Source organism: Myxine glutinosa, chromosome 4, assembly GCF_964187855.1.
Source record: "Myxine glutinosa chromosome 4, kmMyxGlut1.1, whole genome shotgun sequence".
Taxonomy (NCBI): Eukaryota; Metazoa; Chordata; class Myxini; order Myxiniformes; family Myxinidae; genus Myxine; species Myxine glutinosa.
In genome coordinates, this window is record NC_136264.1 from 141,527,579 (window position 1) to 141,555,017 (window position 27,439).

A 27,439-nucleotide genomic window follows, 5' to 3' on the forward strand; every position below is an offset into this window, starting at 1 on the left:
GAATTAGTTTGATAAATTTGAAAAAAATTCAACTGAGCCGCATGACAAAAGTGAAAACTTAAGTGTTACTGTACGTTACAAAAGTTGAAGTAGCACTCCTACAAATGGAAATTCCATAAATTACCTTTTCGGTGCTTAAACTATATTTGGCTTGATTACAGAATCCATAAAATGTTTGTGGCACCCATAGAAGTGTTACACGATGAATATTTCTGGAGCTTCTTTACAGGGGATTTAAAACACAACTTCAAATTCAATGCAGGAGGAGGTCCTGTGCTATGATTGCTAACCTATGGTTGTTTGGTTATGCTGTACCCTTTTTCCAATGCTGAGCATCAAGCAAGGATGTTTGAAGCAAGGATGTCCACCAAACCATCAAACAACCACAAGTCTTTGTTTGACTCGGCCAGTCTTCGAACTGCCGCCCTCCCAGACTCAAGAACGGACCCTCGAACCATTAGGCCACCGAGTCTCATGAAATCATTACTCTCCGGATCACAAGGCAAACAAAAGTAACCAAACGGAAGACCAATACAGCATTTGAGTCATCAGATGTAACCTGAATAAGCATAGAGCAACGATGGAGTCATCAGGACTAAAATCTAAAAACACATTCAAGATAAACTTTATTGTTACACCCAAGCCCACCTCACTTGTGGAGCCATGCGATGGACATACCGAGTTGGGAAAAAGGATAAAATCCGTGCTACAGAGATGGCCAAGTATGCTTGGAAATCTCTGCATTCACTGACAATCCTGCATTAATCCCTTTGCTGTTTTGTCAAAATGACCTGATTCTGCAGACACTCCACCCAAACCGTTTAAAAAGCTCATTTGGTCGACACGAAGCACTTCAATTCTCTATTATCTGCAACGTTCAGCGCTTGTGTGTCACATCGTCACCTGCACGTGATGACGAACACTTCATCCAGAACAGTGAGCCTTCCATTAGCATTCATGGCAAAGTATGTTTCTTACAGCACAATAATTTTTGAAATGAATGGCATAGACCAATCAGATTATTTGGTTGACTGAAATTATTATTATTTTTTTAAACAGAAAATCAGATTTCCTTCAGTCGCACCAAAACATGGGCAATGCATCTGCATACAACATAAACTGGCAGGATATTTCTGTGCTTCCTCGTCGCATCGATAACCATTTCCATAATAAACCTTTCGGCTGTGCAATGTCTGATGACTTGATAGTTGACGGGGTCCTTCCGGAGCTGTGCAACCGCAAAACAAGCACTCCATCACCACAAACCTCAAGACTCATCCTTGCCGCCCGTTCTTGAAAGCTGCGGCAGAGTGTAGGTATGTTGAATGTCACAAAAATGTATTTTTAAACTTTCATCAGCATAATATTGGTCGATTTAACATTCAATGCATTTTGCAATAACACATCACCATGGCAAAGTTATACGAGACAAAAGAAAGGCACGATATATACATACATACTTTCAAACTAAGTATGGCATAGCAGGAATGGTGCAAAGAAGCAGAAGTCAGGGTTTAGTGACAATGAGTGCCAGAGTTCAACACATGTAGATTTACTAGCTTCCGCTGTTCTTTTGGTACAGAAGGTATTTCTGATTAATGACACAAACAAGCCGCCCGTGCCAACGATCCTAAATGACCTGAAATCCCACCCTATTCAGCAGAAACCTGCTTCCCATAGTCCCTGTCTCACACCCCAATTCTGTATGGAATGTCTACATCCGTGTCTCTCTCTGCAGCAATGGCATGTTTATGTGCATCGTCTATGGCACTCCCATCTGTGATGACTCTGTGTTTGAGGCTCTCTCAGGCAACATCAACATCTCCTTCCTATTCACTCATCCAACTCTCTTTTCCTAATCTGCTGTGACTCCAACTGTCACCATTATGGCTGGCTTGGAGTCGGTCTGCAAAACTAAATCCAGAGGTGAAAGTGCAGTCTCTCAGTAAATCTCATAAACATTGTGTTTCCATCTTCAGATGCTCTGGAACTCGGTATCACGACAACTTTCACCATCCACAAAAACGTACGTGAAATCAGTCTATTGAGCATGTTCCTCATCTGTTCCCTCACTCTTGAGGGATGGGTTATTATGGACATTGCTCATGCTAAGTTGACTGCTTTAATTACAAAAAAGACCAACAATAAGGACTACACAGCACACAAAGTGTTCGGGTAAAAAATATATTGACAAAATGGGTACTTACATGCTGGCAACGTAGTTCATATGAAAGAGTGGAGAAGATTTGGAAGAAGCAGAGGGAATGTTAGGGAAACAAAAGTAAATCAAATTAATAAACAGCACGTAAAGAACAACATATAATACATTAACGATCTACCCATAGATCACAAGGGTTTCAAACATTATGGCCGTGACCCAAATAATTAGGGTTGTGAAGCTGCTTGGCAGGATGTTTTTATGCCTCCGCCGACTATTATGTTTTCAGGTTGGCCGTCCGGCTGTCCATCCGTGATAGGTTTTCGTTACCGGGATAACTTGAGAATGGCTAAAGGGATCTTAGTCAAACTTGGTGCAGGTATGTATAATGAGGTAAAGATGAACTGCTTCGATTTTAGGGTCACGAGGTCAAAGGACAAAGGTGAGAGGTCATGTTAGGTAAAATTTGGTACACTTGCGTAGAATGATGTAAAGATGAACTGATTCGCTTTTGGGGTGAAAGGTGAAAGGTCAAAGTCTGTAATAGGTCTATAACTTGAGAACAGCTGAAGTGATCCAATTCAAATTTAGTACAGGTATATATAATGCGATGACACCATCTCCGAGGGCCTTTCACTTACTCACCGCAGGCAGGTTGGTGGTCTTTCCGTCTTCTACTGACTCCTCTCCGGCCTTGCTCCCCCAGCTCTCTCTGGGCTCTGTCCCCCAAATATTCCTGCAGGTCGCACAAGATCTGCCTGCAACCCTCTTATGGTTAAACTGCCAAAATCAAGACTCTCTGCTCACCTTCACTCCTTCATTCCTCTTTTCTCCCACCTCTGGAACAAACTCCCTCACTCTCTTCAATCCCACTCCTCCCTCCAGGTCTTTAAAACGGCTGTTCACCACCCTCTCTTAGCTTCCCCAATCCAAAACCTTGATCTTTTCTACCCCCGCTAATTTCACCCCAAATCCACTTTTTTGAGGTGACTTTTGTCTTCTTTCCTGGAAGTCCTTGCGTTTTATACCTATCCTGCCTCCCCCCAGGCCCTCTGCCTCCCACACATATCCCGATGTCCCTGCCCTCAAATGTTGTGTTTGTGTGCTTCCTCCCCTTCTCTCCCCATCTTGTCGACCGCTCCCCTTTTTATATACTTTGTTTGCTTGTTTGTTTGATAAATGTTAGCTCTTTCACGAGCCTCGACTCTGTATACAAAAAATATATATATATTAAGTGATTAGATCCTAGGGTCAAAGGTCAAAGGTCAAATCTGTAATAGTTCTATAACTTGGGAATGGCTCAAGTGATCAAATTCAAATTTGGTAAGGGTATGTATAATGATGTAAAGATTAACTGATTACATTTTGGGTGTCCCGAGGTCAAAGGTCAGAGGTCACGTCAGGTAAAAATGTGATAACGTGTGAACAGCTGAAGGGATTTAAATTAAAACTTGGTGCAGGTATGCATAAAGATGTAAACATGAACTGGTTAAATTTTGGGGTCAATAGGTCAAAGGTCAGATGTCATGTCAGGTAAAAATGTGCTACCTTGGGCACAGCTGAATGGATTTAAATCAAACTTGATACAAGTATTATAATGACTAGCAACAGTACCCACCCTATGGGCAGGGCTTCAATTGGGAAGCCCAAATGAAAATGCAAAATATCAGAAATTGAAGACTTTTTTTATTTTAAACGATTCATATAAACATCCGTTGAATCATATCACACGCAAATTATCAAAATCTAAACAGTACATGGCGCCCATTTTGGAAAAAGATTGAATTCTGCAAAACGGAAGTGGCCGCTACACGTCTTTCTCAGTCGCACGTTTATGTGTGAAGAATGTGCGCCTAATCCGTAACATGGAAGCGGCCGCTACACCTGTTTCTCAGTCACTTTGCACACGCTGCCATGTTACTTTGGAGCCGCACGTTTATATAGGAAGAGTTTGTCAGGAGTCGATCTACTCTCTCCTGGTACGTAGAATAAACAGTATTTGTAGAATTTCAACAAAAGCCACATCACTGTTTATAATCGGTAAATATTATTCCATCGTGTTTGGAAAAACTTGAAAATTTGGAAAAATTGGAAAAACATATAGCCTATTTTACTCCCAGGGATCCCAGGAATACCCACCCAAAATATCGTTGGGATCAGTTGAGCCGTTTTTGCGGTACCTTCGAACGGACGGACGGACATTTGGTGAATTATAGTATGATGTAATAATGTAAGCGGAGGCATATCGGTCGACGTCGTGACGTTGAAGAGTGCCGTTATAGTTCATTATTGTTTATATAAAGAAGGGAGATTCTGCCTTGAGGTACTGCTTCAACAACTTCAAGAAATTCTTCCATTCTCCAATGCATAAAATAATCACCAAACTCCCCCCAAGGGACATCACCAATAAAACAGCTAAGGCTTGCATTCCTCCAATCACGTCCCTTCCACCCCAACACTAACTGCTGAGATGCAGTGTGCCATTTCTACCACAAAACGAAAGTTTGAGCCATTGCGTTGCAATACTCAAGTCCAGGTCAGCAAACGCACGACATTTCCATTTTCAATTGAATAACGATTTGGTGTAATACTATACGGTACATTATTTTCAACAGGCGGATGGTGATCTTGTCTGTGCATGATGTTAAGGTCGCAGGAATTTGCGGCTGTACGAATGGGGTTACAATGAGGAAAAAGTTTGGAACCTTTGCTATGGAACCTTCTACCAAATTTGGAATTAAGCCAAGGCAGCAGTTTGCATGAGATTGCATCAGCATTGTCCAAAACATTATGCTAGCGTAGAACTCTCCTTTTTGATCCTGAGTCAATATTACAGTTCACACTGTGAAAATGACCCGATGCATTCTACTTTTCTTTTTTTTTTAGAGCCAAGATGTAAATAAATATAGTAATACCGAAAACAAAAACAAATAATGGTTAAAACAATGCATGTTTGGTAAAAACAATTGCTCACCTTAACAACATCCATCCAATTCCAACCACGAGGAAGCTCTCCTTTGTGATCTGAAAAAGAGGATTTAATATTGTTATGAATTCGGGTAGGCAGTAATGCCAAACAGGAAATCAGAGCTGTCTCCCTTGACATATCAAGGGCCTTTGATACGGTCTGGCACCCAGCTCTGCTCACCAAACTCTCCTCCTATGGTATCCATGGAAATCTCCATGCATGGCTTGCGGACTTCCTCTCTGGTCGTAGTCAACGTGTGGCCCTGAATGGATTTCTCTCATCTCCCCTTCCTGTTCAGGCTGGAGTTCCCCAAGGAAGTGTGCTGGGCCCTGTGCTTTTTCTGGTCTTTATCAATGATCTCTCTGACTCTCTGGAAAATCCTCTCTATCTCTTTGCTGATGACTCCACTCTCTGCCGCTCCATTCCTCTTCCCTCAGATCGGCAGTCTGCAGCCTCCTCACTCTCTGAAGACCTGGACAAAATCACAGACTGGTCAAACAAGTGGAACATGTCTTTCAATCCTGCCAAATCTCACTCTCTTACTATGTCTCTCCGAAAAGATCGACTGGACAACCCTCCCATCTACTTTCTCAACAATCCTCTCCAAGAAGTTCTGTCACTCAAGCTTTTGGGTCTCACTATCTGCCATGATCTTTCTTGGGAAAACCACATTTCCAAGCTGGCCTCCAAAGCCAGTCGCCGACTGGGCATCCTCCGTCGTGCGAAGTCCTTCCTCGGCACACCTGAGCTCCTCACCACTTACAAGGCTTTCATCCGCAGCTCAATGGAATACTGTTCTCCCCTATGGGCTGGTGCTCCTGCCTCACACCTGGCTCGGCTTCACGCTGTTGAATCCAAAGCTTTCAAAATCATTGGAATCTCCCGCGATGAAGCTATCTCTGAGGGCCTTTCACTCACTCACCGCAGGCAGGTAGGTGGTCTTTCTGTCTTCTACCGACTCCTCTCCGGCCTTGCTCCCCCAGCTCTCTCTGTGCTCTGTCCCCCAAATATTCCTACAGGTCGCACAAGATCTGCCAGCAACCCTCTGATGGTTAAACTGCCGAAATCTCGGCTCTCTGCTCACCTTCACTCTTTCATTCCTCTTTTCTCCCGCCTGTGGAACAAACTCCCACACTCCCTTCAATCCCTCTCCTCCCTCCAGGTCTTTAAAACAGCTGTTCACCACCATCTCTTATCTTCCCCCATCCATAACCTTGATCTTTTCTACCCCCACTAATTCACCCCAGATCCACCTTGTTTGAAATTCCAACTTATTTCCTGGAAATCCTGGCAGTGTCCATATGTTTATACCTCTCCCACCCCCCCCCCTTCACATGCCTCCCCCCCTTCACATGCCTCCCCCCCTTCACATGCCTCCCCCCCAAAGCCCTCTCCCTCCCACAGATCTCTCGATGTCTCCATGTCTCTCGGTCCCTGCTCTCAAATGTTGTGTTTGTGTCCTTCCCCCTCTCTCCCCATCTTGTCTACCGCTCCCGATGTTATTTGTTTTATGTGTCTGTTTGTCTTTCTGTGTGATTAATGTTCGCTCTTTCACGAGCCTCGATCTTGTATACAAAAAAAAAAAAAAAAAAAAAAAAAGAGCAATATCTCGAGCCAGATATATCTGTATAGGTAGGTATCCGACTGTCGTGATGGGGAATCTACCTGTAATAAGTTCTATGTTTAGTCCGGTTTGTCGGTATACGCTGTATTGATGTCCCCGCTACGAGGGAGCAGGGCGTGCTAAATAGTGCAGGGATTATGGATAAGATTCCTTTGTTCATCGTCCCCTCGGTCGTCAAACCTGTTTCCCTTATAGCAACGCACTCATTCAAACATTTAGATAGATCCCTTAGTGCACACATTAAATTCCCCTCCCTTACAATAAGACTGTGGAAAACAAGCAGGCAGCGGCCGCGTACAACACCGGCATGGGCGTCAGACATCGAGCAAGGCTGGGAGCCACGCCCAGGAGGACTGTTGATTGGTCCATAGGAGGGACAGAGAACTGCCCCGTGATTGGAAGGAAGGGAAGGACTGGTGGTTGGCCACGAGGGTGGCGTGACATGGTGGCAGGAAGCACTTGGGCAATGAGAAAGCACCAGCGCATGGAGAAGATTTGAGAGGTCAAGAGACGAGGCGCTGATTGGGGGGTGCGCCAGAGCTGACATCACACGCAAGGCCAGAGCTGACCTCGCTTGCAGCGAGGCGCTCGGTGAGGCCTGACGGCATGCGAACAGGCGCACATCGAGGCTTGTGTCCCGCCGACATCAAAGCCGCGGCGGGCTTGCGCGCTTGGAGCCGACGATTCCTTGACGACTGACAGATAAGGACGCACCCTACAGAACATTACACAACGTTTTGTTTTTATTAATTCATTTCCCCTGTGCTGTATCCGAAGTGCGAGTGGGGACGTCCCGATTAGGACATTTTATTTATCATCGCGTATTTTCCTGTCCCACTATCCTTGTAAATAAATCCTTGTATTATTTTCCATTTCCTTTTAAACCCGGATTCCCGTTTGAGTTCATTCCCTCTACAGGTACGCGCTTTTGCCGCTTCTTCCTCTTCCCTTCTCTCTCTCGTGCTTTTATAACAAAATCCGTATTTGGTCGTTGCCTCCATGAAAGCCATTCGGTCCTCCGCGAGCCCTGGTATTAACCGAAGGGTTCGCGTGACAATATTGTGGCAGCAAGTACCAAATTTTCAAAATAATTGTCAAGCCTATAAATACAATCTCACTCCATCCTGCAGTTGCTGCAGTGTATAAATCATCATGCGTCAGATAATCTCAACTCTAATACAGGAAAATGATCATGCATCGCAAGTTCGAATCCTAAGAGCATGATGAAAAACATCCAATAAAACAAACTTGAAAAATAGAGCAAATCAACTGTTGTCCCATTATTGTGCAACACATCGAGATGAGGTTATTGAAAATTAGATAGGGAAGAAAAAAAAAGCACCTGTGCGGTCAGCCAATCTTCGCTTCTGTGCCTTTGTTAGCTGTGACCGTTTTGCCACGCCTCCCAAAACATTACCACTCGCCACCTGCAATTTAAAAAAGCTGTTTGCAAAAAAACTAGAATCTCAGAATAAACAGTGAATCCATTTATATACAGGTGAGAATTGTTAATTTGGTGCTTGGAACAATATAGGAAGAACTACGAGCAGAAGGCATCCCAAATGCAAACCACGTATACGTTCCTTTGGACTCAAACTAACCTTGACGAAAACAATAGTAAACAAAAGTACATTTTATTCATTAGTGTTCTCCATTTTATCATTATAAGGGTTTGTTGATTTTTTATGACTAAATCTAAAACGGCATAAAAGTTATGGCCTGGACACACGCACTGCAGCTCAAATAGTAAATAAAGAAACACGGAAGGGATTTTAAAAACCTGGTCGTCTCATGCTGAGTAGTGGCGGCCGATCTAATAAGGATGTAGAGGGAAAGGGGAAGCTGAATACTGTTATGTTTATTGGGGTAGGTAAGAGAATACCATAGGAAAGGTAGGATTGCCTAGGAATAGAATGGACCATGTGACATGTAGGAGCATCTCGATTTACATAAGTAGGGAAAATGTAGCTAAAGGTTGTGTTTAAATGATATCATACGAGGGATGATGCTATGTTAATTAGAAGTTGGGTTTAAGGTTAATTTTCCCCTGTTCATGATACCCTCTTTGGCCATCCCTAACAGATATAACAGCTGCCGGCCAAGCAAAACATCAGCCGGCCAGTATTCAAGCTCCATGGACACATATGGCAAAGAGCCGCCCAGGAGAGGCGGGGCGAAAGTGATTCAATGGGTGGGGAACAGGACCAGCAGGACACGCCCCCTGAGTGACGCGACAGGACGATGTAGGCGGGTGAAGAAGAAGCTTCGCGATTGGATTGGGTCTGGAGCGAGAGCGCGAGCAAGAGGCTTTGCCATTTTTGCATCCTTGTAGGAGAGCGTTTTGTGTGGCGATCGTGAGGGAGCTTTGACTGCTGGGTTCTTCGGGGGAGCTGAAGACCACGCTGTCCTTCCCAAACTGAGGAAGTTGAAGAAAGGAGAGGAAACTTTGAGGGACCAGAGAGAAAGAGGGCCGTCTATGCCACTCTTCACTCCCTGGCACCCCTCAGCGTTTGGTTTTGCCACCTTTTTCTGAGCTTCCCGTGCATGTGGCTCCAGGCTCCGACAACTGCCGACCTTCCAAAGGATCCATTTTGGGCCAGCTAAGTGCCGGAGAGGGACTTTTATTTTCTTATTTTACCCTGTGTGCGTGTTTGAGTGCGTATGGGGGTACCTGAAGTTAGCATTTTACCTCAGCTATATTTTCGTTATTTACATTCAGAACTTTATTTTATTGTAAATCATTATCATTACATTTTCGTTGTCACGTCCCTGGTTGGGTTTCGGAATAAACCCGAGTGTTCGTGAAGTTAAATGCTTCATGTTTTTTTCATCACGTGCGTGTCATCACCGCCACGTTGGGAGATCGCCTCGGGAGTTAAAGCTGGTTCAGTTCATCCATTCAAAGCTGGTGGTAACACAGTCACGTGAAAAAGTAAGTACACCCTATGTAAAGTTGACGTTTTCAACATATTTCAACATACAGCTATTTGATCTTCATTTCAACAATATTGATAGATAAAGGTGATATAATATAACAAATATCATGAAACATTTACATTTTGTAGTCCATTGTATAATTTAAATAAACATAAATGCAAATTTCACATGTGGAAAAAGTAAGTACACCCTTAGCTCTAATAGGTGGTATTGCCCCCTTTGGCAGAAACAACCTCAAGTAGGCATTTCTTATAACTGTCTACCAGTCTCTGACATCGACTGGGAGAAATTTTTGCCCACTCTTCCATGCACAATTCTTTCAGTTGTGCGATGTTTGAGGGGTTTCTTGCATGCACAGCTCGTTTCAAATCCCCCCACAACATCTCGATGGGATTTAGATCCAGGCTTTGACTTGGCCATTCCAGAACCCTCCATTTCTTTCTTTTCAGCCATTCCTTGGTGGATTTACTGGTATGTTTAGGGTCATTGTCATGTTGCAAGGTCCACCTTCGGTTGAGCTTCAGCTTCCCGACAGATGGCCTCACATTATCCTCAAGCACCCTCTGGTACAATGAGGAATTCATAGTGGATTCAATGATGGTGAGCTGCCCAGGCCCTGATGCAGCAAAGCTGCCCCAAACCATAATATTTCCACCACCATGCTTTACAGTTGGTATCAGGTTCTTGTGGTCAAATGCTGTCTTTGGTTTTCGCGAAACATGTCTTCTGGTACTGTGGCCAAATAGCTCTACCTTTGACTCATCTGTCCAGAGCATATTGTTCCAGAAGTGCTGGTCTTTGCCTAGGTGTTCATTGGCAAACTTTAGTCTTGCCCTGATGTTCTTTCTGGACAGCAAAGGTTTCCTCCTGGCACACCTCCAATGTAGATCAAATTTGTGCAGCCTCTTTCTAATGTTAAACTCGTGCACTTTGACATAACAGTGGCAAGAGCTACCTGTAGGTCCCGTGATGACATTCTGGGGTTCTTAGAGACTTCTTTCAGCATCTTGCGGTTTGCTCTTGGGCTGAACTTGCTGGGGCGGCCTGGCCTTAACAAGTTTGCAGTTGTTTGGAATCTTCTCCACTTGTAGATGATCTTCCGGACAGTCGAATGATTGATTTCAAATTGTTTGGAGATCTTTTTAAATCCCTTCCCAGACTCGTAGGCATCCATAATCTTCTTTCTGAAGGCCTCAGAGAGCTCTTTCGATCTCGGCATGGTGATGCCACACACTTCAACAACAAAGAGCAAACCAAACTAAATGTCTGAGGTTTAAATAAGACAGGTTCCTCCAAGATCCTCTCTAACGATGTTCTGATCATTTGCACCTGAGCTGGTGCACCTCATTCTAATTTTTGGTATTTGAAGTAGTCATAAATGTAGGGGTGTACTTACTTTTTCCACATGCGAAATTTGCATTTATGTTTATTTAAATTATACAATGGACTTCAAAATGTAAATGTTTCATGATATTTGTTATATTATATCACCTTTATCTGTCAATATTGTTGAAATGAAGATCAAATAGCTGTATGTTGAAAAAGTCAAAACTTTACATGGGGTGTACTTACTTTTTCACGTGACTGTAGCTGCGGACGTGACAATACTTCAACACTGTCTTTCCTGAAAAGGCCAAGCTCCCCAATTCCTCCCCATCATCTTCCTAGACATCTCTTTAGCTGACACCCAACCTTATGTTCCAAGTTGTCTGCCAATGGTATTGTCGTGCGAATCCCTCCGGTTAATACCAGGGACCGCGGAAGACCAGACCGGCTTTAACGGAGGCGACGATCAATATGGATTGTGCTCTCAAACACGGGAGGAGAAGAAGGGAAGAGGAAGAAGCGGGAGCGCGTAACTGTGGAAGGCGAACGAACTCAAACGGCACAAGATTTGCAGGGAGTGAGAAATAATAAAAGGGTTTATTGTAATAAGAATCGGGACAGGGAAACGCGGGATAAATCCAATTCCTAAATTGGGACGTCCCCACAACTCACTTCAGAAACAGACACAGGAATGGATTACGAAAGGAAATGTCTCGTCGTGTAATGCTCTGTGGTGCGTCCTTATCTGTCTATGGTCTGTCGTCCCCACTTGGCTCCAAGCTCCACTGCACTGCGAAGGCCCGAGCTAACGCCCACCCCAGGCTCCTCGTCGACCGCCCACGAGGTCCGTGCACCACTCTAAGCTCCAAAGCACCGAGCACCACTCCGAGCACCACGCAGTTGGCGAGCCAACGACCACCAGGGACCTCCCAAGACCAAGCAGGGAAGCGCACAGCTTCTAACACACCGAGACAGCAAGAAAGCACAAGGGTTCGAGCTGGACATGCAAGAGGGCCAGAGGGACGTGCTGCCCCAGAGAGAACTGGTTGTGCAAGAGAGCTGCAAGAGGGAAAATGTCGTTCGGCGTGCCCTGATATAACCTTGCGGCGGTGACGTCAGCCTTGGTGCGCCACCCAATCAGTGCCCTCCACCGAATCACAGGCCTGTAGCGTGGTGATAGCTCATGTCACTCGATGTGACTAGGCCTGCTGGAGGTGGAGCTGGCTGCAGCCCGTGCGGCGGTGCCCCGAACTGGTCTCTTGCCTGTTTTCTTCCGAAGTCCTTGTCAGGGAAGGGAATTTAATTAATGTGTGCACTACAGGGCCTGTCTAAGTGTCTATATGAGTATGCATTGCCATAAGGGACAAAGGTTTGATTACCAGGTGTGACGCACAGGAGTTTATCTTTAATCCCTAACTATCTAACACTCGAACATCCTGGTATGTTCACAGGTATACATCTTAATCCGACAAACCGGACTAAACACGCAGAAATTACAGGTAGATTCCCTATCGCGACAGTCGAAGCATGTTACCTATTCAGATCTACCTGGCTCTAGATATTGCTCTACCCTACCGACATAACAGTATTTAGGAACTCAGCATAGTTCGGAGAGGAAAGTTGGTATGGGTAGAGGAGACAGGAAGTTGAGAACGCATGACATTGGCGAGAGATGTCCCATGGAGCCAGCAGGAGAGGCAACAATGCCAGACAAAGCTAGGGTGGACAGAGAGATCATGGGGCCTGAAGGCGATGCCGCCAGACTTGTCTCCTCCCGCTGAGAGCTCCGCCACCTTTAGCTCCATCGAGCGAACACAGCACAGACCTCACACGGGCATCATGTGATCTGATGATGGGGATCAGGTAAATGGTTCTTTCTCTGCTATGTCTCGTCATTCCCCTCCCCACCCCCAATGTTTTACTATGTGGTATGAACCGCATTAACTGTGTATGTTAACTGAATTAACTGTGCATATTATCCATGTTAACCATGTATGTTAGCAGCATTAAGCCGACAGACATATTGTGGGCGTGAGAGGCTGGTATAATTACCCTCACCAGAGGAGAGGGTATTGCATTTGGGTCCGTTTGTTTGTCCGCACATAATGTGCAAACGTAGACCACGATTTTTACACGTTATCTTTTTTCCTGGTGTTGGGCTAGCGGCTAGGGTGTCAGCTTAGGATCCTAGGATCCTGGGTTCGAATCCCGGTCGATCGCTGAATTAACGCCAGGGGGTTGACTCAGCCTGTCATCCTTCCGAGGTCGGCTAATTGAGGATCAGTTCACTGGTAATTCCCTGTTTGTCGTTAAAGGCGGCAAAAAGGGTTGGCGTCAGGAAGGGCATCCGGCCGTAAAACATTGCTTCAAAAAGGGGACCGAAAAACAACAACAACCACGGTTCCCGAAAAAGGCCAAACCCCGCTTGCGGGGAAAAATGGCCTCTAAAGGTGGTTATTTTTTATATATATATATAACAGAGTGCCTCTATAAAGTATGTAATTTATAATTCAAGTAAGTCTATAACGCATGCAAGATACAACAAGAGTGCGAGTCCATCTATAAAACACGTACCATAAAACCACACAAAACTAGTTTTGGCGAGGGTCTGCAATTTCTGATTGTTCTTTCTAGTTGTATTGTTGAATTATTGTAATACGAGCATTTTGCTCACATCCCTGTCTTCCATTCCCCTTTGATTATTGTCATTAAACTTGTTTTTCATTATCGGTGTGTTGCCTTGGTACATGGTTCGTTATTGTAATTATAACCATGATGAAAGTAACCCCACGACCATTGGGAATTGCCAATAAACTTTGATAGGTCGGTCGGTTACTTGACCAGTATATATATAGCGTAGTGGGCGGGCTTTCATGTGTCTTTCACTGAGGAGAGGCTTCCGTCTGGCCACTCTGCCATAAAGCCCAGATCGCTGGAGTGTTGCAGTGATGGTTGTCCTTCTGGAAGTTTCTCCCATCTCCACACAGAATCTCTGGAGCTCAGCAAGAGTGACCATCGGGTTGTTGGTCACCTCTTACCAAGGTCACCTCTCTTACTTACCAAGAACATAAAATTGCTCAAAACATTGACCCGAAGGAACTTGTTTCGTTATTTGGTTAACTCAAAGCATGGAAAGTAAAATTATATATTCTAATGATCAACTTTGTTGCAGGTACATGGTATTACATCACGTGATCCATATTATGCATTATCATGTGCATTTCTTCGAGTAGACATCCTGTAAAACGTGTCGAACAATTACAATGTACAATCAGTATCGGATTATCCTTCTTCATGTAAAATAATTCTGTAATTATAAATGTAATTATAAACTCCCCCCACACCCCTCCCCTCCGAGACTCTCCCTCGCTCCTCCCCTCCTAGACTCCCCTCTCACCCCTCCTCCTCAAAGCGTCCTCCCCGCTTCTTCCCCCTTCCAACTTTCACCTTCATGTCCCCCAACCTTCTTCCTCGCTCTTCCCCCTCCTCAAATAACACCTCACTGTGCCTCACCCAATCACCATCAAACATTTTGTCCACCCCATGCTTCCCTTTCTCCAAGCTATTCTGAAATCTCTGACACACCTTCAACAGCTCTCCCTACCACTTCCTCCTCTTCCACATCTTACCCTACCCCTCCACCCCCGTTCTGTATCCGATGCTCCCCCTTCCTCTTCATTAACGGTATGGACCTCAAACATCCGGGGCCTTCGCTCAAACTTGACTGACCTCTCCATACAGGTTGCTTCTGACAAACCAGACGTGATCTGCTTAACAGAAACTTTCCTCCTTCATGATGTCTCTGATTCCTTGGTATCTCTCCCAGGTTACTCGCTCCTCCGGTATGATAGACCTGAGCCTCGTCCTGGAGATGGGGTTGCTATCTTTATAAAAAAACGCTCTTCCTCACTCGCCCTGCAATGCCCTCTCTCCACCTCACCCCCAGGAATACCTTTGGCTACGGCTTCCCCTTCGCTCCCACCTTTTGTTCATATGTGTGTTGTACCGTCCACCAAACAGTGATGACTCCATCTACATCTCGCTGTCTGATAATATGGACCAACTTCTATCTACCCATCCCAACTCTCTCTTCCTCATATGTGGTGATTTCAATTGTCACCATGCCAGTTGGCTGGGTGTGGGTACCTCTCTCACCAGCCATGGCTCCTCAGCAAAGGACTTCTGCGACTCACTGGGACTGACACAATCTGTCAATTTCCCGACCCGGATCTCAGTCAACGGAGCATCTTCTCTTCTGGACTTGGCTATGACTAACTTCCCTGAAAATGTCTGCTGCTCTTCTTCTGCTCCAATCGGCTCATCTGATCATGTGCTTGTTAAAGTGGACATCTCTCTGACCATTCTCAGAGAGCCTCCTCAGCGTCGACGAGTCTGGCATTTCACTCAGGCCAAATGGCATGGTCTTCAAGCAGCCATCAATCATCTGGACTGGTCTCCCATCTCCACCGCCTCTGACATCAACTTATCCTGGGAATTCTTCCAAAGTAAATTGCTCTCTCTCATGCCAGATTTATCCCATCTCGTCTTCAGTTCTTTCACGCTCTTTGCTCTTTGTTCACGCTCTGAAGAGCGAGGAAGTTCGCTCTTTCACGAGCCTCGATCTTGTATACAAAAAAAAAAAAAAAGAAAAAAAAAAAGTTGTCATACCCTTCCTCCCGTCCATGGTACACGGAATCTTGTGGTGAGGCTGTTGCCCAGAAACAACTTGCCTTGTCTCCTGGAAAGCAAATCCAACGGAAGGAAATCTCATTTCCTTTCACAAAGCCCGAAACAACTGTGTCCACCCTCAGGAGAGCCAGGAAAAAATATCTCTCCGTTCTCAAAACCGAACTCTATCTGTCTCCCTCTTCCAAATCCTGCTGGCATCTGGTCAAATCTGTTTCTGGTGTTTGTTCCCCTTCCATCCCCTCCCTCACCTCAAACGGCTACACGGCTGACTCCGCACGTGAAAAAGCTGAATGCCTTAACTCTGTGTTTGCCTCTAAATATTGTGTCCCAAACCCATCCCTCTCTGTACACACCGTACCCAGCTGCTCCTGGACTCTGTGTCCTTTCCTCCTGACAAGTTGGAAAAGTTTCTGTCAACCCTTGACTCGGATTCTGCAACTGGACCTGATGGCATCAGCCCACGGGTCCTAAAATCCTGTTCTTCCGCTCTTTCACTCCCTCTCTCCGTTCTCTTCACCCTCTCTTTTGCTCAAGGTCATCTGCCATTTGCTTGGAAATCAGCCAACATCACCGCTTTGCACAAAAAAGGTGCAAAAACAGATCCTAGCAACTACAGACCAATCAGCCTACTCCCAATTATCAGCAAAGTCATGGAATCCATCATTGCTTCGGATATGAAATCTTTCCTCTTCTCCAATGGCTTGATCTCTGATCATCAATTTGGTTTCAGACCTGGTCACTCGACTCTGGACATGCTGCTTCTGCTTTCTCAACAATGGATGGAGGTCCTCAATGCCAAACAGGAAATTAGAGCTGTCTCCCTTGTTATATCACGTGCCTTCGATACGGTTTGGCACCCCGCTCTGCTCACCAAACTCTCCTCCTTTGGTATCCATGGAAATCTCCACGCATGGCTGGCGGACTTCCTCTCTAGTCGTAGTCAACGTGTGGCCCTGAATGGGTTTCTCTCATCTCCTCTTTCTCCCCTCTCATCTCCTCTCTCAAATCCTCTCTATCTCTTTGCTGATGACTCCACTCTCTGTTGCTCAATTCCTCATCCTTCAGATCGGCAGTCTGCAGCCTCCTCACTCTCTGCATACCTGGACAAAATCACAGACTGGGCATACAAGTGGAACATGTCTTTCAATCCTGACAAATCTCACACTCTTACGATGTCTCTCCGAAAAGACCGACTGGACAACCCTCCCATCCACTTTCTGAATAATCCTCTCCAAGAAGTTCTGTCACTCAAGCTTTTGGATCTCACTATCTGCCATGATGTTTCCTGGGAAAACCACATTTCAAATCTGGCCTCCAAAGCCAGTCGCCGACTGGGCATCCTCCGTCGTGCGAAGTCCTTCCTTGGCACACCTGAGCTCCTCACCACATACAAGGCTTTCATCCGCAGCTCAATGGAATACTGCTCTCCCCTCTGGGCTGGTGCTCCTGCCTCACACCTAGCTCGTCTTCACGCTGTTGAAACCAATGCGTTCAGAATCATTGGAATCTCCCGCAATGAAGCTAACTCCGAGGGCCTTTCACTCACTCACCGCAGGCAGGTTAGTGGTCTTTCTGTCTTCTACCGACTGCTCTCCGGCCTTGCCCCCCCCCCCCCCCCCAGCTCTCTCTGGGCTCTGTCCCCCAAACATTCCTACAGGTCGCACAAGATCTGCCTGCAACCCTCTTATGGTTAAACTGCCAAAATCAAGACTCTTTGCTCACCTTCACTCCTTCATTCCTCTTTTCTCCCACCTCTGGAACAAACTCCCTCACTCTCTTCAATCCCACTCCTCCCTCCAGGTCTTTAATACAGCTGTTCACCACCATCTCTTATCTTCCCCCATCCAAAACCTTGATCTTTTCTACCCCCGCTAATTTCACCCCAAATCCACTTTTTTGAAATACCAACTTCTGTCCTGGAAGTCCTTGTGTTTTTTACTTCTCCAACCCCCCCCCCCCCCCCCACGCCTCCTCCCCCCAAGCCCTCTCCCTCCCACACATCTCCCGATGTCCCTGCTCTCAAATGTTGTGTTTGTGTGCTTCCCCTTCTCTCCCCATCTTGTCTTCCGCTCCCTCTTTTTATATATTTTGTTTGTCTGTTTGATTTGTTTGTGAAATAAATGTTAGCTCTTTCACGAGCCTCGATTCTGTATACAAAAAGAAAAAAATCGCTTTATTCAAAATGATGCACAATATTCATTTTTGAAAGTTAATTGTGGGGTCATCACATCATACCATCTTCCATATCCACCCCTGCTCTCACTGACCCCTTCCCACCTCTCATTTTTAATTACTGCCACTTAAGTGCAATGTCCTTGTCTCTCAGTTCCCCTTTGATCCTCTGCCAGTGTGTCAACTTGCTACCCTCTATCTGTAGATTAAATTTTTCTATCGGTAGCCATGAGCGTAAATTTCTGTCTATAACAAGAATGACCTCACTGTGGTCACAACCTGCGACAAAATCTGATAACGGGCCGAATGGGAAGCATACATTTAATGCGCTATTAAAATATTAACTCGACACCTCTCATCCATGACACCCTCCACCACGGTTATATCAGAACGAGCTGATTTGTCACATGGTCACAGACTGTTTAACCCCAATATTAAGCCGTTCAAAAATTATATAACGCTATTTTTTAAGGAGTCGCATACTGTGCGTGCTGAGGGGCTTGATTAAACCTTACTTGATGAATGAATGAATGAATGATCGTTTTAAGGCCATTTTTCTTAGCCTTGCGGGCCTCATGACAATCATGGTTCTCTGTTTGAGGCAAGGTTTTTATGGCTGGATGCCCTTCCTGATGCCAACCCTTAGTCACCTCATACGATGCGCAGGGATACGGTGTCCCTATTCTAAATCGGGGTACACACCGGGATCATTCATCCCAGCAAACTGGTACTCAATTTGCCGACCTCAGAAGGATGACAGGCTGAGTCAATCCCCCTGGCGTTAATTCAGCAATTGACCGGGATTCTAACTCAGGATCCTAGGATCACAAGCCTGCGCCCTAACCGCTAAGCCAACACCAGGCACTTTGAGCAGTTCAAATCTAGAATCGGCTATAAACAGCTACCCTGTTTGGCAGGAGGGCGATACATCGGTGTGTGCCATCCATCAGATGGACATCAAGACGGAAGCCCCTTTTGCAAGCACTGGTCATTGGTGGATGTTAAAGATCCCACGTTGTTGCGAAGAGGAGGTGCGTTATCTATGACAGCCAAAACCAATTCAAATCAGTCCCATACGACCGAGTCGCACTCTTCACTCTCGGAACTCCTAGGTTCAAATCTCATGTGCTGTACAATACACATTCAGCAATAGTCTGTCCTCACTTTTAAATACACCGATGTCTACGGATATCTTTGAATTGTCGTACATGCGATTTATGTACAAGCTCCTCCACGAACCCCAGGTCAGTGTTAAAACTAAAAAACGGAAGAAAGCATGATTCCCGATAACCTGTTCCTACCTGACATCGAAGCACCTCGCAATGTTTCCAGAAATTCCAGAGAGACTTATAGGACGATGGAATAAATTTTTTTAAACCACTTTTTAATGGTTGATAAAGTAGATAGCCGAGTGTCAGGTAACCACAAAGCACCGGGGTTTGTATTCTGATAGTTTGCCAATTAGATAGATAGATTGCTGATAGTCTGATAGGCAGTTTACCAATAAACAAGCGTTACGCCTAGGTCCCCCGTCGTTGAAGTGATGTGAGTTGACAAAGTGGAAGACGCAAGGCGGCCATCTTGGATTTTTACGTGGCAACCCAATTTTCAATAGCGTTCTCCCTTATGCGTAGATACACCCACACACCAGATTAGAAGTTAGTAGTTCGTTTATTTTTCAAGATATTTCGCTCACAAGGTTCAGACATATATATGGTGGCGGCCATCTTGGATTTTGACGTGGCGACCCAATTTTCAATAGCATTCTTCCTTATGCCTGGATACACCCACACACCAGATTAGAAGTTGATACTTCGCTTATTTTTCAAGATATTCCGCTCACAAGGTTCAGACATACATGGCGGCGGCCATCTTGGATTTTGACGTGGCGATCCAATTTTCAATAGCGTTCGTCCTTATGCGTAGATACAACCACACACCAGATTAGAAGTTAGTAGTTCATTTATTTTTCAAGATATTTCACTCACAAGGTTCAGACATACATGGCGGTGGCCATCTTGGATTTTGACGTGGCGATCCAATTTTCATTAGCGTTCTTCCTTATGCCTAGATACACCTACACACCAGATTAGAAGTTGGTACATTGCTTATTTTTCAAGATATTCCGCTCACAAGGTTCAGACATACATGGCGGTGGCCATCTTGGATTTTGACGTGGCGACCCAATTTTCAATGGCGTTCTTCCTTATGCGTAGATACACGCACACACCAGATTAGAAGTTAGTAGTTCGTTTATTTTTCAAGATATTTCGCTCACAAGGTTCAGACATATATATGGTGGCGGCCATCTTGTATTTTGACGTGGCGACCCAATTTTCAATAGCGTTCTTCCTTATGCCTAGACACATCCACACACCAAATTAGAAGTTGATACTTCACTTATTTTTCAAGATATTCCGCTCACAAGGTCCAGACATACATGGCGGCGGCCATCTTGGATTTTGACGTGACGACCCACTTTTCAATAGCTTTCTTCCTTATACCTAGATACACCCATACACCAGATTAGAAGTTGGTACTTCGCTTATTTTTCAAGATATTCCGCTCACAAGGTTGACATACATGGCGTCAGACATACATGGTGGCGGCCATCTTGGATTTTGACGTGGGTTGCACCCACACACCAAATTAGAATTCAGTCCTTCGCTTACGCACGCACACACAGACGGAGGGGAAAACCATAGTCCCCCTTTCGCTCCGTGGTGCGACGTGGATCAATTATATTTGGCATTGATTAGACTTTTCGGGGTACCTCATCGTGAGTAACACTCGATCCAAGCAAAGCCAAACAAAAATCTGACGTAACAAACCTGCGCAGTTTACAATCAGCAGAGGCCAACAGGCGCGATGTCATTGGCCTCCCAGAAAACCAAGATGGCGGCCACATTATTTCATCTGGGTGCCATAGCTATGGTGGTTGGAGTCGAGCAACAAATGTGGGTGGGGTCCCACAGCTGGCCGACCAATGGTAGCAAATTTCAAAAATTGACCCCCAACAAGAACCACAACATCACCAACAACCACCACATGGAGCTCTTGTAGACCTGCAACTAAAAAGACAGTGCAGGATTCTGCTGACCTTTGTGGGAATAGCTGGTGAAATTCGTTGAGAGGTGGCCTCTTCAGAATGGCCATCCATGAGCTGCAAGTGATTCTCCTTGGCAAAGTCAAAGAGGTCATAGGTCATTGCCATACCTACAGCAGCTTCAGCTTGTTGCCTCAGACGATTCAGAGCAACCGTCTTGGCACTTGGTGACCTGTAAGCACAATATATATATATATGTTGTTGTGAAAATTACATCTAGGATCTAACATTCCATAGAATATTTTTGTTATTTCCCATAGTGAACGAAATTGAATAAGCACGAGATAATATAGTCATGATTTTGGATACAGTGCTTTCAGAAAGTGTTCACACCCCTTGACTCATTCACGCTTTGTTGTTACAGCCTGAATTAGGTCACTGATCTACACTTAATAGCCCATAATGTCAAAATGTATTTGTTTTGTTTTTTTTTGAATTTTTTTACAAAATAGTTAATTGAAAATGAAATACACAAATATATAATTTGCACAAGTATTCATGTTTTGCACATTGCACAAGTATGTCTATCAGCTTTGCACATCTGGATTTGGGGAGTTTCTCCCATTCTTCCTTTCACATTTGCTCAAGCTCAGTCAAGTTGTATGGGGAGCGTCGGTGAACAGCAATCTTCTAGTCTCCTACCATCCCTTCAAGATCCTGATAAACTGCCATCCCTTCAAATCCTCTTTTAATGTTCTAACCTTTATAATGTATTTTATGTTATTTTGGGGGGTAACGCCAGGCCTTTAGGCACAAGTTTGGGTGGGAGACCCAAGATGGCCATGCTGACTGCGAACAACCATGTTATGCGAGGTCGGGGAATGTGTTGCCCTGTCTACGGACTGGGCCATGGGGCAATATCGGCCAAGAGGGGATGGGTGAAGTATGTCAAGGGAGGCAGGTGGGGCCAATTATTACAAAAGAGCACGCAGAGTTAAGCAATCGGCAGATGCCCAGGATAGATCTTTGTGGAAGCCTCGTAAAGTCTACACGAGCTGCTCCACACCCCACATGGCCAGCCACGTCGACTTTACCCGACTCTACTCTACCCTGTCTACTCTACGCCTCTCGCACCGGGCTGTGGCATGGAGATAACCTTTTCCTGCAGCAAGGACATGGCTGGGTTTCTCCTCATCAGTTCCTGCTGTGTCCTATTGGGCACAGCCGGGTATTTTCTTGTCTTGTCCATCCGTCACTTTGTCCATCTGACATGGTACGACTGGGCCCGTGAAGGCATAGTCACTTAAGGAATTTCAGTATATTTGTTTGTTTCATGAGGCTAACCCCCGCTCTAGCAGGGAAAATGGCCTTAAAATGCATGTTGTGTTGTTGTTGTGTTTGTTTCATGGTCGCGTTTATTTGGTAATGGGTTAAGATGTCTTTATTACCATTTTCTTCTCTGTATTCCCACCCCATGTACAATTGTTCATTATTAAATCCACTTGTTCTTGGGGTCAATTTTAAATGGTCGTGAACACACATGGGTTATACAATAATCCGTGACGAAGCCAATCTGAAGCTGAAATGTTATATTTTTGACCTTTTTTGAAGATTTCTCCCCAGATTTTTGTTTCTTTGCATTTTGCACACTGATATTTCGCAAACTTTGTCAATAGAGATTCACCAAACTACAATTTGTTATTTGATATATTAAAAAGATGCTTATTACATAATGGACAATTTCTTCAGTATGACAACAGAGGAACTTGAGGGAATAATCAGACCATGGTGCAACATTGTTAGCTCTATCATTTGAAAATCATCGTAATAGAAGCAATTTTGTTTATACTACAGGGTGTCCCAAAAGTAGTGTAGTCATTTCGATGTTGAATTTTTGGCAATGCTAATGCCTAACAATGTGATTTGTTTCCCAGATTGATGCTTTAACCCTGGAAGTTTATCATTAGTGGGGCAACTTAGCATAACAATTGTGCATTTTGTGAGGAAAGCACCAAATTTGGCACACTAGTAGACTATCATATTATGAAAAGATCTGGATATTGGGCCATCTCAGATTCAGAGATTAGATTTTTGCAAGATTTCGATTCGATTGGGATCGAAGAGAACATCTTCTTCGTCTTCTGTACAGTGAAGTTGCCAGCCCTGAATTCTCTGGCTACATCTGGGTGCTTCATTGGGAGTGCAACCATGTCCCTCAGGTGAACAGGGACCCACCTGGCATAGTGTGTGTGGTCTAAAGCATGGAACCATGGGACCAGTTCCGTCAGGGCATCAAGGTACATCGTGAATGAAGCCTGCCGCAGAGAACGCACGTACACCAGTACCAACATCTCTAGTTCCAGCACAGTTGCCCAGTACTGAAAGTTGGGAATGTCTTCTCCTCTCTGGTGACACCAGTCTTCGAACTCAGGCAGGTCTTCGGCATCATCAGCATATGTCATACAGTGGCGTTCATACGCACGGTGTTGCAGGATGTGCAGTGCCGCTGCAGTGATTTGACGAGCTCTTCTTGTGCGGGTGACGTAGGCAGCTCGCAGGAATGAGTCGGCCGTCCCTGGCGTTGCAATCTCAGCTTGCAAATCTGCAAAATCTGCAAATCTTGCAAAAATCAAATCTCTGAATCTGAGATGGCCCAATATCCAGATCTTTTCATAATATGATGGTCTACTAGTGTGCCAAATTTGGTGCTTTCCTCACAAAATGCACAATTGTTATGCTATATTTAGCTTAGCTGCCGGACTACATGAATAGGTGGACAGATCAAGAATGTGCTGCAATTGTGGAACTGTACTTTACAAATCCAATTTTCCTTTTCCAGCAGGTGAAAAGTGCAGCGAGCCTACAGACAGATGACTACACTATTTTTGGGACACCATGTACTTTCAAATATTGTATTCAAGCAACAGTGTAAAATACAATACATGTGTTTGTTGTAAAAGGAATCCAGGCTGAGTGTAGGTGGACGTTCTGGATAATCTTCAGGCCATGAGACTTCGAGTGTAAACGAGCCTGCATCTCCCTCAGTGCCGACCTGCCAACGAGGATGCCAGTGGTAGGTTGAATCTCATTATGTTGTGGCAATTCAGGCCTCAATGCAGCAAACAATACAATCATAAAATTGGCAGCACAACAATCACAACAACAACAAAAAAGCTATGACAGAATCTGCAAGCAATTCACATCATATCCGATCCTCAACCATAGAACCCACTTTCCTGTCATAACAGCTTTCAATCAAAAAAATAAAATCTACGACACCAGGGCAACAAATTATAGCTAACACAATAGCAATTTGAATACAAGTAAAAAAAAAATGCACTGCCCATTATACAGCGCAACAAATATGTACCAAGTACTGGTGTGTTCTCTGATCAATCTGCTTGTACCTGGGATCGCCCTCGTAAATGGAGCACAATGCCTCCACCTCAAGCTGAGGACACAACATAATGGTTAATTTGTAGGATTTCATTGTCTGTAATAATAGATACAAGTCCAACAATCAGCAAAATCAGAAAGTGGAGGCACAGAAAATAATCTAAGCAGTATACAAAATGCATATAATCGAGTCCCACAAAATGTAATTTGGACATTAATCAGCACTAACATTGGCTGACAAAGCCCACAGCATCTCATGGTAATGGGATGGCTGGCAGCTTTATAGGTAGGCCAAAATATAAACCCACCCCCTCCCCGAGTGGAATTTCACAATTTATTACTGTAAAAAAATAAAGACAGAGCTGCAATTCAATGGATCCACAGAATGATCAACCATGCACAGTGGAGCCCACCAATGCATGCAGAAGAGCCAAAAGACCATGCAAATCGAGTGAGAAATCCACAACCACTTTCAGCCTGGTATCGGATAAAAAGAAAAAGGATTGAGAAAAAGAAGGTTCATAAAATGTATTTACCCCATTATTTAATCAATTGTCTCTGTTTGGGTACTTTATTAAAGCTGCACCGGAGTTTAGGAAACAATTTATCCAAATCAGTCATTAAATTATGTACAACTATCCCAGTGTGTACCCCGGTTTAAAATAGGTATATTGCGGCTCTTATCCCTGCGCATCGTAAGAGGCGACTAAGGGTTGGCGTCAGGAAGGGCATCCGGCCATAAAAACATTGCCTCAAACAGAGAACCAAGATTGTCATGGGGCCCGCAAGGCCAACCCCTGCTCTAGCGGGGAAGAAATGGCCTTAAAACGATCATTCATTTTTTGCATTCAAATTATGTAGAACTCGTAATAGGCATCCACAACCATCCTTGACCATTGGGAGGAATGGAGCTGTCCCATTTTCACCTTTATTCGCTTTTAAATTTGTTTTCTCCGCAACCGCTTGAGCAATTGACACGAAACTTTCAACATAGGAGCGCCTACCCACGGAGAATGTTTTAACAAAGTTACACAATGATGGGAAATGTGGCCGGCGTTCCAAAAGGTCTGTTTTCTGCAGGCATTCACGTATCAGGAATCAATAGCCTCGACCTCGCTTCGCCCAGTGGAATAAACTAAGCATTTGTCGGAAAAGTCTGTTCTGGGAACTTAATCTTTTTTTTTTTTAAATCAATATTCCAAGAAATATCAAGCAATAAACATATTAATAGTGTTCCTTATTGATCTTCCAACATGTGCTTAATTGGATGGAAATTCGGTGAGTGTTAGAGCCATGGAAAATGACTGGTGTCAATGTAACATTCTCCAAACCATTCATATATTTCAAGTAGTGTACAAACTCCTTTAACATCTGGAGCTCTAACAAACTACAGCCATCCTGAATGATCAACGCACACAATACATTTCTGTCATTCATGATGGCGCAAAAATGTGAAAATTTGGTCCAGGAACGCAAACCAAAAATGCCTACTTTTTGTGAAAGATACCATGGGATATTTAACGTGTGTCAGCAATTTTGATTTACGACAATGCAGCCGGCTCAAAGTGTGGTCGTATCAATGAGGCAACACCTTACCTGCAAGGTACCAACCAGGACGACGAGTTGGTGGATGTGCTCGAATTAAGCTACCCCACACCTCAGCAGGTAACTTGTATAAGATAAGAGGCAAGACCTACATACGTCATAAAGAGTCTTGCCTCTTACCATAAAGCTATACAGGTAACAATCCTTGGTCTTATATATTTCTAACAACTAGAATGTTCTGTCGGGTTCATTAAATAACAAGGAAAGAAAACCAAGTTTCGTGTAGAGCGCTCGCCAAGTGGCATAAGCACTCCATTCGAAAGCGGAAACAGCTGATAAGGAACGGCTGGCTTGGTAAGCGCTAGCTAGCCGCTTGGTAGCCGAACACACACCTATATATATTCACACACGTCCCTGACTCTCATTCCCGCCCAACCAATGAAGGATATCTGTGGTAATGTACGTTCCCGAAAGCATCTCACCTGCTGTTCCTCACTGAGTGCCATTCAGTCGCACTGATGAGATCGTTAATCGTTTAAAATAAAAATAATAATAATAAATCGGCCTAACTTGGGTTTCAGGACCCGTACGCGTCGGTACGAAATGAATACCGCACAAGCACGCACAGAGACGTCAAACACGCGGCAGGAAACGGAAACTGAACATTAATCCAACACACATTCAGAAAGTTTTGTGCACAACGTCGCTCGAAAATAATTCCAAAGCTCAGAGGACCGCAAAGGTGGTGTAAAGCGATTTCATCGGAAAAATCAACAACGTCACCACCACATACACCTCAGAAAAATAAAGGTTGCTCGTAAATCATCAAGTGTCTAATTACTGAATACCACGGAAAGAGAAACAGCAGAGGGAACCGGAAGGAAGTGGAGTGGAAAGGCCGACCGGAACTCCATCTGATAACATTGCGATGGAAGTATTTTCCTGATTACATTAATTCCTTTCAAACACATTTGTGTTGTACAAAATTATAAGAACATAAAAAGTGCACTCGCCTAAATATTCTCCTCGGAACAGTACAATAAAGTACTTCACAAATTTAAAGCTGTGTTTTAATCCCTGACGGTGTGATTCGTATTGCATGATTATAAAGGCAAAGCGATCGGTTAATAATAAATGGCGGTGCTTTTTCTTGTCGTACAACCACACACGAAGTGCAATTCACACATAAGCCAATACATTTACAATCACATCTCCCATCCACAGATTTACAAATATGGAGAAGGATTACGGCATCTTGATACCCAAAAATGTTTGTCCCTTTCTTCAGTGTTTTTACCTAATCAAGAAAATGACCTCATAAAATAAATAAAAAAGCATGTTTTTTTCGTTTAATTTGTGCCAAATAGCACAATTTGGTTAAATCTTAATAATATGACTGTTCGTACGTCTCGATGGAACAATCCATCCCACCGATTGATTGGATAGCTGCCCTGACTCCACCCACCACGCGATGAAAAACATCTTACGGCCGCCATTTTAGTGCTCACCCCAATGCAATTCCTATGCAGTATGCACTCCTATACATTTCCCCATTCATTGTAAAACTACCAAAGTACC

At 44.4% G+C, this 27,439-nt stretch overlaps 1 protein-coding gene across 6 annotated transcripts in view; it reads right to left on the minus strand.

Annotated features, from left to right (window-relative positions):
* The window catches only part of RWDD4 (RWD domain containing 4), a 204,791-nt gene extending 178,006 nt beyond the window's left edge, over positions 1-26,785 (minus strand). The window contains exons 1-8 of one of the 6 annotated variants that reach the window (XR_013623205.1): positions 26,710-26,785; positions 24,291-24,371; positions 23,863-23,972; positions 20,975-21,152; positions 8,093-8,177; positions 5,133-5,182; positions 2,208-2,894; positions 604-1,300 (exon numbers count right to left, since the gene is read on the minus strand). Coding sequence is in view for 3 of the 6 variants with exons in the window: in XM_078776529.1 (XP_078632655.1) it covers positions 1,268-1,300; positions 5,133-5,182; positions 8,093-8,177; positions 20,975-21,152; positions 23,863-23,972; positions 24,291-24,371; positions 26,710-26,775 (603 nt within the window). In the remaining 3 variants the exon portion in view is untranslated. Of the gene's footprint in view, positions 1-603; positions 1,301-2,207; positions 2,917-5,132; positions 5,183-8,092; positions 8,178-20,974; positions 21,153-23,862; positions 23,973-24,290; positions 24,372-26,343 lie in introns of those variants that run through there. The other 5 variants (XR_013623206.1, XR_013623207.1, XM_078776529.1 and 2 more) reach the window with 5 other exon arrangements.
* Positions 26,786-27,439: the final 654 nt, after the last annotated feature.